This window comes from Camelus ferus, chromosome 31, assembly GCF_009834535.1.
Source record: "Camelus ferus isolate YT-003-E chromosome 31, BCGSAC_Cfer_1.0, whole genome shotgun sequence".
NCBI classification, from domain to species: Eukaryota; Metazoa; Chordata; class Mammalia; order Artiodactyla; family Camelidae; genus Camelus; species Camelus ferus.
In genome coordinates this window covers 19163447-19177291 of record NC_045726.1, presented here as the reverse complement: position 1 = coordinate 19177291, position 13845 = coordinate 19163447, and the positions used below count along the sequence as shown (strand labels likewise).

At 54.3% G+C, this 13845-nt stretch overlaps 1 protein-coding gene across 7 annotated transcripts in view; it reads right to left on the bottom strand.

Annotated features, from left to right (window-relative positions):
- Positions 1–13634, bottom strand: part of CDK20 (cyclin dependent kinase 20) — a 43152-nt gene extending 29518 nt beyond the window's left edge. Inside the window, exons 1-8 of one of the 7 annotated variants that reach the window (XM_032471073.1) lie at positions 13219–13633; positions 12720–12870; positions 10305–10456; positions 9941–10062; positions 9688–9750; positions 8862–8985; positions 8251–8406; positions 667–704 (exon numbers count right to left, since the gene is read on the bottom strand). In XM_032471073.1, the coding sequence (XP_032326964.1) occupies positions 667–704; positions 8251–8406; positions 8862–8985; positions 9688–9750; positions 9941–10062; positions 10305–10456; positions 12720–12870; positions 13219–13293 (881 nt within the window). In that variant the 5' untranslated portion in view covers positions 13294–13633. Of the gene's footprint in view, positions 1–666; positions 705–5836; positions 6823–8250; positions 8407–8861; positions 8986–9687; positions 9751–9940; positions 10063–10304; positions 10494–12371; positions 12445–12715; positions 12871–13218 lie in introns of those variants that run through there. The other 6 variants (XM_032471076.1, XM_032471072.1, XM_032471075.1 and 3 more) reach the window with 6 other exon arrangements.
- Between the last annotated feature and the right edge of the window lie 211 nt (positions 13635–13845).

Below are 13845 nucleotides of genomic sequence, written 5' to 3'. Positions count from 1 at the left end.
ATATGGTCTGTCCCATATGCAGCAAGGGGTAGATCTGACACTTATATCTTGGGATAAAAGAAAAGATGTTGGTTGGGGAACAGATATAGAGCACATACTTAGCATGCACGAGGTCCTAGGTTCAATCCCCAGGATCTCTATTAAAAAAATAAATAAATAAGCCTGAATACCTGCCCCCCACAAAACCAAAACAAAACAAAACATACAGATGTCAGCTTCCAAAGGAGGAATAAACAGAAAAGAAAATTTTAATAATTTAATGATTAAAATATTTTTTCAACTTTCTTTTGAATTTTTTTTAAGTTCTAACATCAAACATGCTTATATAGCTATGCTGTTACACCAAAGATGAAAATCAAAGTAGTTTATTTGTCTATTGATTTGTCTATCAGCCAGCTACATTCAATTTGCTGTACACGTCTGCCCCTGAGTTTGGTACCCCTGCCTTATATCAACCTCCACTTGATTAATATAATCTCTTATATTTCAATATACTATTTTAAAAAGTCTTACACCCCCAACTAAGGAGGAGTTTCCTGCTGGGAGGGACTGTGGATTGTCCCTTCCTATCTCTACTCAACAGAAAAACAGCAAGTGCTGAAAAATGTACCCCTTTCTCCTTTGAGGGGCATTCTCCTGATCAGGCATGGCTCTTCCTTCACTCACCTCCACAGTTCTTGGGTCCTTGCAACTTCATTCCAGACCTAGAACAAGAGAGGGGAGAGAGAGTATCTGGTCAGTCAACACACAGTTAGTGCCCAGCCTGCCAGCCCCTGCAGAGGGAACAGAGCTCGAACTCAGACCCAGTGCCTGCACTCAAGAACACTCACCCTGGGGAATTAGAGACATTCTCAGACAATCAAACAAGTAATAACTGAGAAAGGAGAGAATGACCAACTCAACTGGGCCAACGGGTTTGGAAGTAATTACTGATCAGCTCCTGAGGGATCAATAGTTATCCTCTAAGAAAAATGGTGGAACCATTTCAGAGAGAGACAGACCCGCCTGGGCAAAGACTCAGAAGTATGAAAAAGAGGATGGGGAAGTTGTCTTAACCAGAGCACAGGGAAAGGAGCTGGAGGCAGGCTTAGACCAACTCTGGGAAGTCACAGGGGCAAAAGCAGTGAGAAGTCACTTGAGAACCGTGAATGGCAGAGTGCCGTTTCAGGAAGATCACTGGGTGCTATGAGAAGAAACAACTGGAAATGAGGGCTGAGCAGCAGGGACTGTAAGGCGGCTGCTGCAATGCAGTAAATTAAGGCACACAGTAAGGCTAAAGGGATGTCCCAGAGATGCCAAGATGGTGGAATGGAATTGCTGCTTAGGGGAGGGCGCAAAGGCCCCATTCCCACAAACTGCTCTCTGCAGAAGTGTCTGGAAGAGGCTCAGGATGGCCCTGGGAAAGGATCAGAGTGTCACGTCTCCTACTCCCTCAGGCCCACACTCGCATCCTGGAACTTCCTGGCCTTTCCAGCTGGGCCACCCTGGATTCTGGAGCCTCTACAGCTTCAGTGGAAACCACTCAGGAGCCTTCTGTGGCCCAGATCAGGCCCACCGAGGGTCCCATCCAGATGTGCGGCTGTCCGAGCCCTGGGAGAAGTAACCCCCATCCCCTTGAGCCCAGGTTCTCACTTCCCTCACTCAGCCAACATCAAAGTTTCTCAGCCCTTCAGAAGTCTTTTTGGCTGGTAGGAATGTAAAGTTGACATTCTGCAATAATCAAAATGGTTAAGATTTATGTGTTCTCCTTTTCTGTAGTTCCCAGTTCAAAACTCAACTGAGAGCTTCTTACTTCCCTAATATAGAATCACAACATGTAATATAACTTGCACAGTAAGTGCTACCCACCTTTGTGGATCTCTGTGTAAGATCCTGGTCTTCGGGAGGACCCTGTGAGGCAGGGTTTATTGACCTCATTTTACTTAATTGGGAAACTAGAACCTGGAGAAGTTGGTGCTGTCAAAGAGTAAAAGGCACCTCCCTTTCACACTCTGCGGGGGGACCACCTGGTCGACCTCCGCCGGTGCACTCACTATATGATACTTTCTTGACTGGTAAAAATGGGGATAACAACCCTGTGTTTCACTTGATACATTTAAAATTATAATTACAGAATTCAGGTCAGGGTCTGTTTATTAGTCTTTTTGTAAAATGATATAGTAATGCATTTTAAAATTGAAGAAATCTAATTTACTCAACTTACTGAGAGTACACTAAATGTCAAGCCATACACTAGGGGTATACACACGGGATTACACAGTGATTACAAATTCCCTGCTCATAGGAATGAGTGGGGCTACGTGGAGGGGGCAGATATTAAACAGATACGCTATACCATCATTTCATTACAGTCGAGGAGAAAGAGCTCAGAACACTTGTAACACCCGGAAGCACAGATCAGACTGATGCACTTAAACAGGCACTAGGGAGTTTGACTGGCTGGGAACGAACAGCCCTGAGTCTGCAGGGGGAGGTTCCCCTCACGGAGAGCGCGTGGCTTTCCAGGAAGGCCCCAGAGGGGAAATTCCAGAATATTCCACAAGAGGTGGGATCCCTAAACCAATCTTTGGAGGTAAATCCTATACACAAGCGCCCAGCGCAGGCCAACCACGCAGGAGGTCCGGAAGCACAGATAGACGTTGGGACGGAGAGAGAATAGGCTCTCAGAGCGACCCTCCAAAGGCCACCGAAGTCACCACCCAGGAGGGCCACGAGGGTCCTCCGCGGATCACGGATTCAGGGCCGCCCGACGCCCCCTCCCAGATTTGGGAAACCGAGGTCCTGAGGGGAGGGGCGGGCCGTGGCCAAGCCAGCGACTACAAACCCGGCGCGGCCTCCCGCCCGGGGCAGGACGTGCTACCTTGTCCACCTGGGCGGCGCAGAGCAAGTCTCGAGCCTCCAAGAAGGAGAAGACGTGCAGCAGCTCGTGCGAGCCCAGCTGCGGCTCCATGGCGCCTGCCCCGGCGGCCGCTCGGTGCCGCCCCGCCTTAGCTGCGCCTCCGCCCTGCCCGCCGGCCCAGCACCGCCTTGCCCACCGGCCCAGCTCCGCCCCGTCTTCGCCCCGCCCCGCCTTCGCCCCGCCCCTGCGCAGCCGCTCCACGGTGACAGCGCTCCAGCTGCCTCTTGGCCCTCGCCCTTGCCCTGACACCAGCCCAGACCCTCGCCAACCCCATTATACTGACATTCATCCTCGCTCTGACCTTTGCCTTTGCGCTGACCCTCACACTAGACCTTGTGGTGTCCCTGAACTCCGCACATCTTGAGCCCTGGGCAGGTGCTGACCCTTCTTCAGCCTCGCCCTAATCATTATCCTTGACCTCATTAGCATCTGACAACTACCTTACCCTGTTCCTACTCTCACCTAACCCTGACACACCCTAACACATTCACCCGGAACTTCGCCCTGGCCCTGACCCTCACCGTCATAATCGCCTTCACAGTGACCCTCAGCCTCTCTTGCCCTGGCACTGGACTGACCCCCAAGACCTGGCCCTAAACCTGGTGCCTCCTTGGCCATGGCCTCTGCCCTGGCTTTCAGCCTAGCCTTGGTCCTGACCCTGGACCTCACTCTAGACTTGACTGTGGCCCTGGCCAAAATCATACCATAGTGTGAGGGTGAGGATTGTGATCAAGTTCATTGTCAGCAGGTCAGGGTCAGGATGAGGGTAAGATCAGGGACAGAGTGATAAAGACTAGAACCAGAGAGTGAGTATTCAGGTCATGGTAAATTTCTCTGTCAGGTTAAGGGTCAAGATAAAAGAATGTTCAAGGCCATGGTGTCATATCAGGTTCAAGGACAAGATCAGTGCGAGGGAAATTTTAGGTCCAGGGTTAGGTTTGAGATCAAGGTCAAGGTCAAGGTCAATGTGAGAGTCGAGGTCAGGGCGTGGTTAAGAATCCCTTAGAGAATCAGTGAGAAGATGAATGTCAGGGTAAGTATGATGGTTATCATCAAGGTGAAAGTAAGACTGAAAGCTGGATTCAGGTTGACAGTGATCATCCAGTTCTCAGTCAAGGATTCAGTGTCAGTGTGAGGGTGAGGGTGATGTTCAGGATTAGGGTCAGTGTCAGGATCAGGGTCAAGATTAACGTATGTCAGGGACAGGGTGAGCCACGATGTTCATTGTGAAGTTCAAGGTCAATTATGTCAAGTTGGGGTTCCTTTTCTATTGCTACTGGAAGGAATTAAGTCCTCCTCTGCCACCCTCCTCCTCCTCCACCTCTCCCTCCCTCAGCCTGTTATTTTGGCCCAATCTGCATAATTCAGGATATTCTTTCCATCTCAAAGTCCAGCACCCTCAATCACATCTGCAAAGTCCCTTCTGTGTGCAAGGCAAAGTACTTACAGGCTAGGACATGGGCATCTTTGGCGGGACATTATTCTGCCTGTCACTGAGGGTCAGAGTTTGATTCACAGTCAAGGTCAAGTTCAAGGCTAAGTTCAATGTGACACTGGGTCAAGGTGATTAAGCTGAGGACGAAGGTCACCGTAATAATGAAGATCAATGGTCAGGGTCAGGGTCTAGGTCAGGTTCAATTTCATGATGGGATTCAGGTGTCAGTGGTAACAGCCACAAAGTGTGAGTCCAGGTTCTGTGTGGGGCTCAGGGTTAGGATGAGGACACAGGTCAGGGTGAAACTGAATTCTAGGTCAAGATCAGTGTCAGGGTCACGGTCAGGCTTGGCATGCAGACTAGTTTCAGTTTCAGCTTGAGTGTACAGTGTAGTTCGGCATTAAGGCTCAAGTTCAAGGGCAGGGTGGGTCAGTATGACGGTCCTTGTCAAGGTGAAGATCGAGTCTAGGGGCAAAGTGAAGTTGACAGTCGGGATCAGATTGAGGGTGGTGTCTTAATTCATGATAGTGTTCTGAGTCCTGATCAGTGTGAGAGAAGCTGTCATTGTCAAGAATACATCAGGACCAGGGTGAGTGTGAGGGACACGTTAATGGTCGGCATTATGAACATCAAAGTAAGATGAATGTCCATGAGAGGGTCAGTGTTAAGATGAGGATGAGGGCCAAGTTCATGGACAAGGTTAAGTTCTAGGCAGAGCGAGGTTGGAGTCAATGCCAAGATCAAAGCCAGGTATGGGTGGGGAAGGGATTGGCAAAGAACTTAATGAGGGTGACAGTGGGTGTGTTTGTTGGGGTCAGGGTGATAGGATCAGGTTAAGTGTCAGATTTAGGTTGAGTGTCAGGGTTAGTGTAAGGCTCAAGGTCAAGGTGAGGGTCATTGCAGGGTGGGGTAAGGTTAGGATCTTTGTGAGTAGAACTGGCTAAGGGTCAGTGGTTAGGGACAAACTCACATTCATGTGGAGGTCAGATAAATCAGAAACTGAGCTAGACTGAAGCTTAGAGTCTACAGATGTGGCCAGACCAACAGGCAGCGACCAGATCCTTAAAACATCTTTAAAGACATGAGACACTCAGACTTTTCCCTGAAAGCAACAGCTGGACTTTACTGTGCTTTGCCCTCTAAGAGCTTGGAGAACAGTGACTGTGGCAGTGCCAGTCACCTCTGTGACCCCAGTGCTTACAGAAGTTTATCCACAAAATGAATACGTTAAGAATAAAATACTGAAGCACAAAACGAATACTTTAAGAATAAAAGATTGGTAAGAATCAATTTATCTCATTTATCTATCTATCTGTGAACCAGAACCGCACGGTCCTGTTTAGTATAGCCTGATGATAAGTCCTGGTATCTGATAGGGTACATTCTTTGATGGTTTTCCTCCTTTCCTTCTGCTTCTGTTTCTGCCTCCTCCTCTCATCTCTTTCATTTCCACATTTTACAATCAGCTTACCAAATTATTAAATAAGAAAAACAAGAGCCAGTTCAGACTGTACTGGGATTTACTGAATTAACAGAGGAGTCTGTCTCCTTATTTGCACGGCATCTCTAAGTAGGGTCGTAGCCCGTGTGGCCCTGGCTCACCCTCATCCTGAGGGAGATGTTAGTAAACCAGCTTGAGGTGTGGAGGGTCACTTATTGGGTCCCCAACTCGAGCCATCCCTGGGCCTTCATTTCTGCCACCTCACCTCTCCGTGGGAGCTCCATCACATGAAGCAACCAGAAGGCCCCGAGACTAAAGTCGTCATGACTGGGGACACTTTCCAAGTGACCACAGAAGAGCAAGGGCCAGGAGGTACGTCGCCTCAGCCATTTCCTTCAATAGGAACAGAAAAGGGGTATACACCAGGCAGAGCTACTTAGGGCTTTAAAAATAAACCTCAAAACTGAACTAGTGTTTAATGTCTGGGAACAAAATCAAACCAAACTTTCCTTCCTACTTGGGTTTCCGACATGAGGACATCTTACACTCAGGGCTCCCCCAGGAACACCCCTGACCAGGAAGGCAGCCACTAGGGAACCAGCACCATGGCAGACATGGCAGAGGGATGCACGGCCTCCTTCTGATGGATCCATCTGCAGCACCCAGGTGGGAGGCCGACAGCACGGGCAGCAGGTCCCCTCTGCTGGAGCTGGATGTCCTCATTGCCCGGCTGGGAACAGGACCACGAATGGAGTAGGCCTGCTGTGGTTGAATCAGGCTGGAGCAGAGGAACAGGAGACCTGAGTTGTCCGGGGTTGGGGGCACACCAGTGAGGCCTGGCCCAGCATCTCAGCCCTCCAGGATGAAGGGCCGAATCAACTCCGGGTTCAACAGTGACTCCTCGAGAGGCCGGTCCACGTGGAAGTCATGGATGTGGGGAGGCCCTGGGTGGGCCTTGGGGGCAGGTCCCCCTGGTCGCTGGGGAATCGGCAGCTCCGAGGGGTGGGCGGGCAGAGGAGCTGTGAAGAAGTACTGGTGCAGGAGGGCCTGAGGGTAGCAAGCAAGGGACAGCAAAAGGAAACCTGTCACCTCCCTGTCCCAGCTTCAGCTCACTTCCCTCCAAGGAGGGTATGTGAACATTGCCCTGAAGAGGCTCTTTCCTTCATCAGCTCATCCGTTCAGCTGACTCCATTCCCTGAGTGCTCACTGTCTGAGCACTGCCCCAGAGATGGGGATGTAGCAGTAAACAGAATAAAGGCTCTGCTTTCAAGTTTTCCACGTGGTCAGGAGTGGGGGCGATAAACAAGATAAAGAAGTAAGATCTCAGTGCATCAGGTGACAAGCACTGCGGGGAAGAGACAGTAAGAGGGGGCTGAGGAATACCGCAGAGGCTGTAGGCCTGAAACATGGTGAGGGGAGGCCCCGGGAGGTGGTGCTCCAGCAGAGACCTGAAAGATGCACAGGTGAGGCTGAGGGGCAGAAGTGCACAGACCCCAGGACGTGGAGGGGGCCCTGGGGCCCGAGGGCAGTGGGAAAGGGGAATGGAGCTGGCAGGGTCACAGAGGTGACAGCCCCCAAGTGTGTGACACCTGTGGGCCCCTAGGACCTGGGCTTCTCCTCTGAGCGGGCACCCCTGGAGGGCTCTGCAGGGGAGGGCGTGACGGCCTGCCTGGACAGGGTCCCTCTCTCTGCCAGGTGGAGAGACTGAACGGGCAAGAAGAGAAGCAGACTCTGGGAGGCAATGACAGGCAGCAGTGGAGGTGGCTTAGACTTGGGGCAGCAGCAGGGGGCTGAGAAGTGGTCAGCTGGTCTCAGTACACTCTGAAGGCGCTGCTGACGTGGGAACTCACCCGGGCCTGCATAAACACACAGTGCTAATGCCCAGGGCAGGAAGGGTACGGTGCGATGAGGCCTTACAAACAGGTACACCTGACAGAGGCCCTGACACCATTGGCCATCAGCCCGAGGTCCTCACCTTCCTTCCCTGTCCTCCAGCCACAGCCCAACCCCTCCTTGGTCCTCCTCTTCAGGCCTCTGCTCATCATTTCTCTTTGGAAAATAGCTCCCTGTGCTTAAACCTGCCCTCCTCCAGGAAGCCTTGTGTGACCCCAAAGTCAGTCCCAACATCCTTCCCCTCAGCTCCCACAGCCTGGCTGCCCTGCCTCACCACAGGGTGGAGACCCCACAGGGATGAGCCATGACTGTTTGTTCACGGATCAGAGCCCAGGACAATGCCAGGCACCTGCCAGATGCTGAGTAAATACTTATTGAAGGAATGAAGGGACGAAGAAGCAAGTCACCAATAACCCAGAGATATGCTCTTCTGCAAGGTGGGCATGCCCTTCCAATGGGCCAGCCCCTCTGGGGTCTGCTCAGGACAGGCACACCTGCTCTGCACCCTTCTACCCCTGGCTCTGGGGGTTCTGGTCACAATGGCACCAATGAAGAGGGTCAGGGCAATGGGTGTCGCCCTACCTGGGAGGCCGAAATGCGCTGGCGTGGAGGGTAGAGGAGGAACCGCCCCAGCAGGTCCAAGGCCTGGGGAGAGGCATCGGGCAGCACCTCCTCCAGTGGCACAGGTGCCTGCTCCTTGAAGGAGATCTTGTTGTAGTCAGGCAGCTCCGTAATCTCCTGGAGGAGAAGGAGCCCATCAGGGCTGGGACCTGGCCCACCAGCCCCCTCAGCCCCTCAGGGCCCATCTGCTCCCACTCACTCACTGCTTCCCCATCCAAGGGCCCCTGCTCTTGCACCACGTCACTCATGTCCTCACGCACTCACTCGGTCCCTCAGTCCTCCCTGCACCCCTCGGGTACCCACTCCATGCCCAGCTCAGCAAGGACTGCATGTGTGCTGGGGGCAGGTGGAAAGGTTCAGGGCAGAGGAACAGGGTGAAGGGACAGGGGATGGGACCTGGCCACCCCGCCTCCAGCAGGACAAGGAGGGAAGAGTCCCCACACTGAGCCAGGACAGGAGGTCAAGGAGGTGTGGGGCCATGGGAGAGAAGGTGCGGGGCAGGGGAGTCAGTAGCTGTTGGGGGCAACAGAGGACACCTGCCCCACCCCTCCCCACCACAGGCCCCTGCAAACCGGCCAGACTTGAGGGCTGGGGGTGCCCAAGATGCGAAGCACACAGCAAAGCTGCTCGATGTCATTCTCCCCTGGGAAAAGGGGGGACCCATTCAACAGCTCCCCCAGGATGCAGCCCACGGCCCTGCAGATACAGAACCCAAATATCTCAAAGACCTCACACTACAGATATAGATCTCCTCACACCAGCTCCATCACCTCACCCTGAGGCCAAGAAACCCACAAGTAGCCTAGAGGCTTCGTAGCTAATACAGATACCCAAACAGTCAAAGACTGCAAGCCTAGAACACAGAGCATAGCCCCCCTTTAAACAGCTCTCAGGCCTCAATTCTGGAACATACATCTATCTTTCAACAGTTTTGAGACTTCTCAGAGCCTCACATTTTGGGATACAGACCCACCTCCTCCCACTGGGGCAGACCTCCAATACAGCCCCCAAATCTTAACTCTTTGGCATGTACAAACCATCCTACCCCGCGTAAAGGTTCAAGGCCTTCACATCCAGGGACCCAGGCCTCTGGATAGCTCAGGAACCTATCCCCCTGGGATAGCCCCCCTGCAACCAGCTTCGATGCTCCAAGCCTCAATCACCTGCTCAACCCCAGACCAGAAGATTCCTACTGGGAAAGCCATTCCGATCCCACCTGACTCTCATCTAGCACAAAACCCTCATGGAGAGGAACCCTGATCCCAAACTCCTCAGAGATGCTCTAACCAGGGGAGGAGACACCCCCAAGGAGACCTAGAGCTCACAGCAGGAAAACAGCCCCAACAGCTTAGAGACAGTGACCCACGTCCCCCCTTGCCCAGCCCATAGGAGTCTCACCACAGGTCAACACCCTGGTCATACTGCCGGGCACCATACAGCAGCTCAGGGGCTCGGTACCACCTGTGAGAAGAGGTCAGGTGGTCACGGCCAGGTCACCAGTCTGATAGGAAGCTGCCCTGGAAGGTCACTCTGGCCCCAGCACCAGCCCCAGGGAACACTGTTTGAAGAGAAGGCCCAGAAGCATCTCTCTCCCAGCAAGAGGGCTGGCCTGTCCATTGCCAGGCCCTGCCTGGGAACTGGCCCTCCCTACCTGGTGGCCACCTGGTGTGTGTAGAGGCGGCTGCCATCTGGGGAAAAGACCCGGGCCAGGCCAAAGTCTGCAATCTTGAGCTGGCCTGAGGCACTGATAAGCAGGTTGGCTGGTTTCAGGTCCTGAGGGCACCAGAGGAGACATCAGTTCCTCCAGAGCCCCCCAGGAACTCGGGACGGGAGGGCTTGGCAGGCTGAGCAGCGGGGTCAGACCCAGCACCCCACCTCCTCTAGGACTACACCCCTGGCCACTTACCCCTGGGCTCTGATCCCTCTGTCCCGTCTCTAACTATCAAGGATTGGCCTAACCCCAGCCCAACCGCCCGCCGCAGCCCCAGCCCAGCCCAGCCCATGCTGGAACTGACCCGATGCACAATGTTGTTGGCATGGCAGAAGGCGACGCCTTTGAGCAGCATCTGCAGGTAGCTCTTGACCTGCGCTGGGGCTAGTGGCCTCTGGGCGTGGCGCACCACCTCAGCCAGATCCGACAGCATGAACTCGAAAGCCAGCACGAAGCCTGCGCCATGCGGGAACACGGCCTTCAGCTGCACAACCTGCGAGCGGGGTGTCCCGTCAGCCCCAGACTCTCAGGGCGCAGACTTTCTCTGGGGCCCTCAGCCCCTGCCTCACAGAAGACCAGGTAGGCAGAGAAGGTGACGTGATACCTGAGCTCAGAATCAGGGAGCGGGGTGCTCTCTTGATGCTACCTGCTCCCAGGAGAAGGCAGGTACCTACTGTAATAGTCCAGTATGCACTCAGGGGAAAGGAGGTCTAAGAAAGGCCACTTAGGGCAGTGTCTGGTTCCCCATCCAGCCACAAACCAGAAAGTCATCTGGAAACACACACGCACAGAGGTCTCCTCTGGTTTCCTCCACAGCCACTGAATTCCAGCACCGAGAGAAGGCCCTGGTGATCACAGCTCCCTGCACTGGGACAGCAGAAGACACTTCCCATACACTTCCTGAGGGCCCACAAGGTCACAAGGGTCAGGCTGCACACTAGTGAGCAGGAGCAAGAGCTGGTGGGTCCTGAAGGACTTCAAGGGTCTCAGGGGGACAAATGACGGACAAATGAACAAACCAACCTAAGAGGTATGTTGATGCAGATGCTGACGAAGACAGAAGAGAACAGACGGAGTGGGTCAGTTATCCAGGGATCTGGGAAGGAGCCCTGGGCAGGGGGGCAGCAAACACAACCCCTCCAGGCAAGAACAGGAATAAGGCTAGAGGGACGCTTGCATGTGGCATCATTCAGGGGAAGCAGTCTGCTCTGTTTCTGTACTCTCAGAGCCAAAGTGGTGCTTGTCACCAGAGAGACACTTAAGAAGCTGTGTTGAATGAATGAAGAAAGAGGCTGGAGCGGGGGTGGAGAGTAGAAGCAGATGGTGACAGTTCTTTCAGAGTGAAGAGAAGCCACTGAAGCTTTTCAAGCTGGGCAGTGGATGATTTAATCCACATTTTTTGGCTGTGGAGGAGGGGGCGGGTGGTTCTGACAAGAGGTGATGATGGCCTGGGCCAGGGTTATAACTTGAGTGTTTGAAAGTTAGAATCTCCAGGCTTGCTGATGCACAGGGTGCCAGGGGACCACACCACCAGCTTCCTGTGGGCCCTCCACTCTCTCACACAAGCTGTCAGCAAGCCATTTTACTTTCCTCAAAAAAATGAGAATGGCTGTTTGTCTGATTTTGAGGGTAACAGACAATCATTTTACAGACTGGGACAAACACATACATCCAGATAATACACAAAATTATAACGGAAAAAAACAACAAGAGAAAAATCCTATCACCTATAGTCAACCTTAGGAGCATATTCCACCAGACTTTACAACAGAAGTGGTACATACAGATGCATATTCGTGTATATATACAAGATACTTCCATACAAAACTAGGATGACACATGCAGGTTTGTAACATGCTGGTGTCACTCAATATGTATCATTGACATCTCCAGACAGTAAGAAACAAGTCAGAGTATCACTCACCCTCGAGTGGGTGGACCTACTCTCGTCACTTACCAGGAAATTAAGCACTTTCTCTACTCATGACATGGACAAGAGAGACCACGAAGAGAATGAGGCTGGGGGTACAAAACGTGTCTCTTCTCATGTGCCCAGAGCTCCTTCCAGTCCCGCCACAGCACAAACCACCCCAGTCTATCTCCCCCACCACACTTCAGTTCCCAAGAGCCGTGTTGGGACTGTTGGGACCGGGTGTCTGTGCTGCCAGTACCCGGCGGATGGTAGAGCCTACGAGAGGCCCCCAGGTTAAAACGTCCTGCTTCCTCAATCAGACGGGGGCCGAAGCTTCCACAGAGAAGCCGATTAAGCTGAGTGCCCATGAGGGAGCGGCTGAGGCTCCTCCCCGGCCTGAGAAAAGGGGATCCTGAAACCTGCCTTGCAGAGTAGAGGAGAAAACGCAGGACAATGTACCTAAAGCAGCTACCCCGGCCTGCAGAATGTAACAGGAGCTCCACGGAGGGATGATCATTATCATTAGAAATCACTAAATGTTTTGAGAAAAAAGGGATAAGTGAGGGAATGAATGAACGAGTACACGAAGAAATAAGAAGATGAATAAGAGAGGGAAAGAGTGAGAAATGAAGTAACTGGGTGAATGACGGTGACCAAGAGAACAAGAAACAGAGTTAAGTGAAGGGGAAGGGAGTAAGTGAAGGGGAAGGGAGCAAATGAGCAAACAGTGCCTGCAGGCCTCCAGAGTGGGAGCGGGTGGAGGATGGCGGGGACCAGCACCTCGGAACACCAGCCCCACTCACATACTGACTGTCCTCGATCTCCTGCAGGGCCTTGATCTCCCGCAGGGCCTGGTTGGGGATGCCATCTTCCAGCCGCCGCAGGGCCACCTTCTTGAGAGCAACGATCTCTCCAGTCTGTTTGGGACAGGACGCAGACACTGCCACCCCATCCCCGGCTGGGAAAGAGGTTGGACGCCGAGGCCTGAGGCGCTCGTGGGGGTGGAACGCGCCCCCCGCCCGGTTCTGGAGATAAATCAGCGTGGGACCCAGCAGTTGCAGCGCGGGGCTAACAGCTCAGACATCTATGCCACGACAGGCCCCTTGGGGGCACTCGCTGGACGAAAGCACCACTGGTTAGCTGGCCGCAACCTGAACACTCCCCACTCAAGGGAGCAAAAGAGGAGGCGCACGTCATGAAGAGCTGCGGGGAGGCAGGGGCAACGGCCCAAGCGTGGGTGGGGGAAACGGGTGGATCTCAGAGACAGGGCTGAATGGAACCGGAGGAGGAAGGGTTGGGCGCTCACCTCCACGTGCTTGGCCTTGAAGACGATGCCGTGCGCGCCCTCCCCTATGCGGCCTAGGATGCAGTACTGCTCCATAGCCCTCGGGCCCGCGCCGGGACCCTCGGCAGTCACAGCCCGTCCCCGGCACCGGTACCCGGACCCCGCCCCCCCCGCCCCGAAACGCTGGCCCGCCCCGCCTCCCGCGCCCGGACGCGGCTGCCTAGCAACGGCGCGGGAACAAGCACCAGGCGGGGGCGGGGTGCCGAAGGGTAGGGACGGCGTCCGGGCCTCGTCCGCGCCTTCCCCTAGGCCCTTGCCATCGCGCCTCAGGGCACCTCGGCCAAAGCCATCCGTGCGCAGACCCTGCCGGCGGAAGCCATGGCCACCGCCGACCCCGCTCGGCCCCGCCCGACGTCACGTGACGACAGACGCTAACGCACGCATCGGGGGCGGGGCCGAGCGGCGGTGGGAAGGCGCTGCGGGGGAGGGTGCGGCCGCTCAGCGAGCGGGCGGGGTCTCACGGAGCGGAGAGCGGCGCCGGGCGGGGCGGGCCGCGCAGCCGGAGGCGGGGCCGCAGGGCCGAGGATGGGGAGCCGCAAGGTGACGGGACGGAGCCGGCTCCTCCCTGGGCGGGCCAGACCTCGCCTG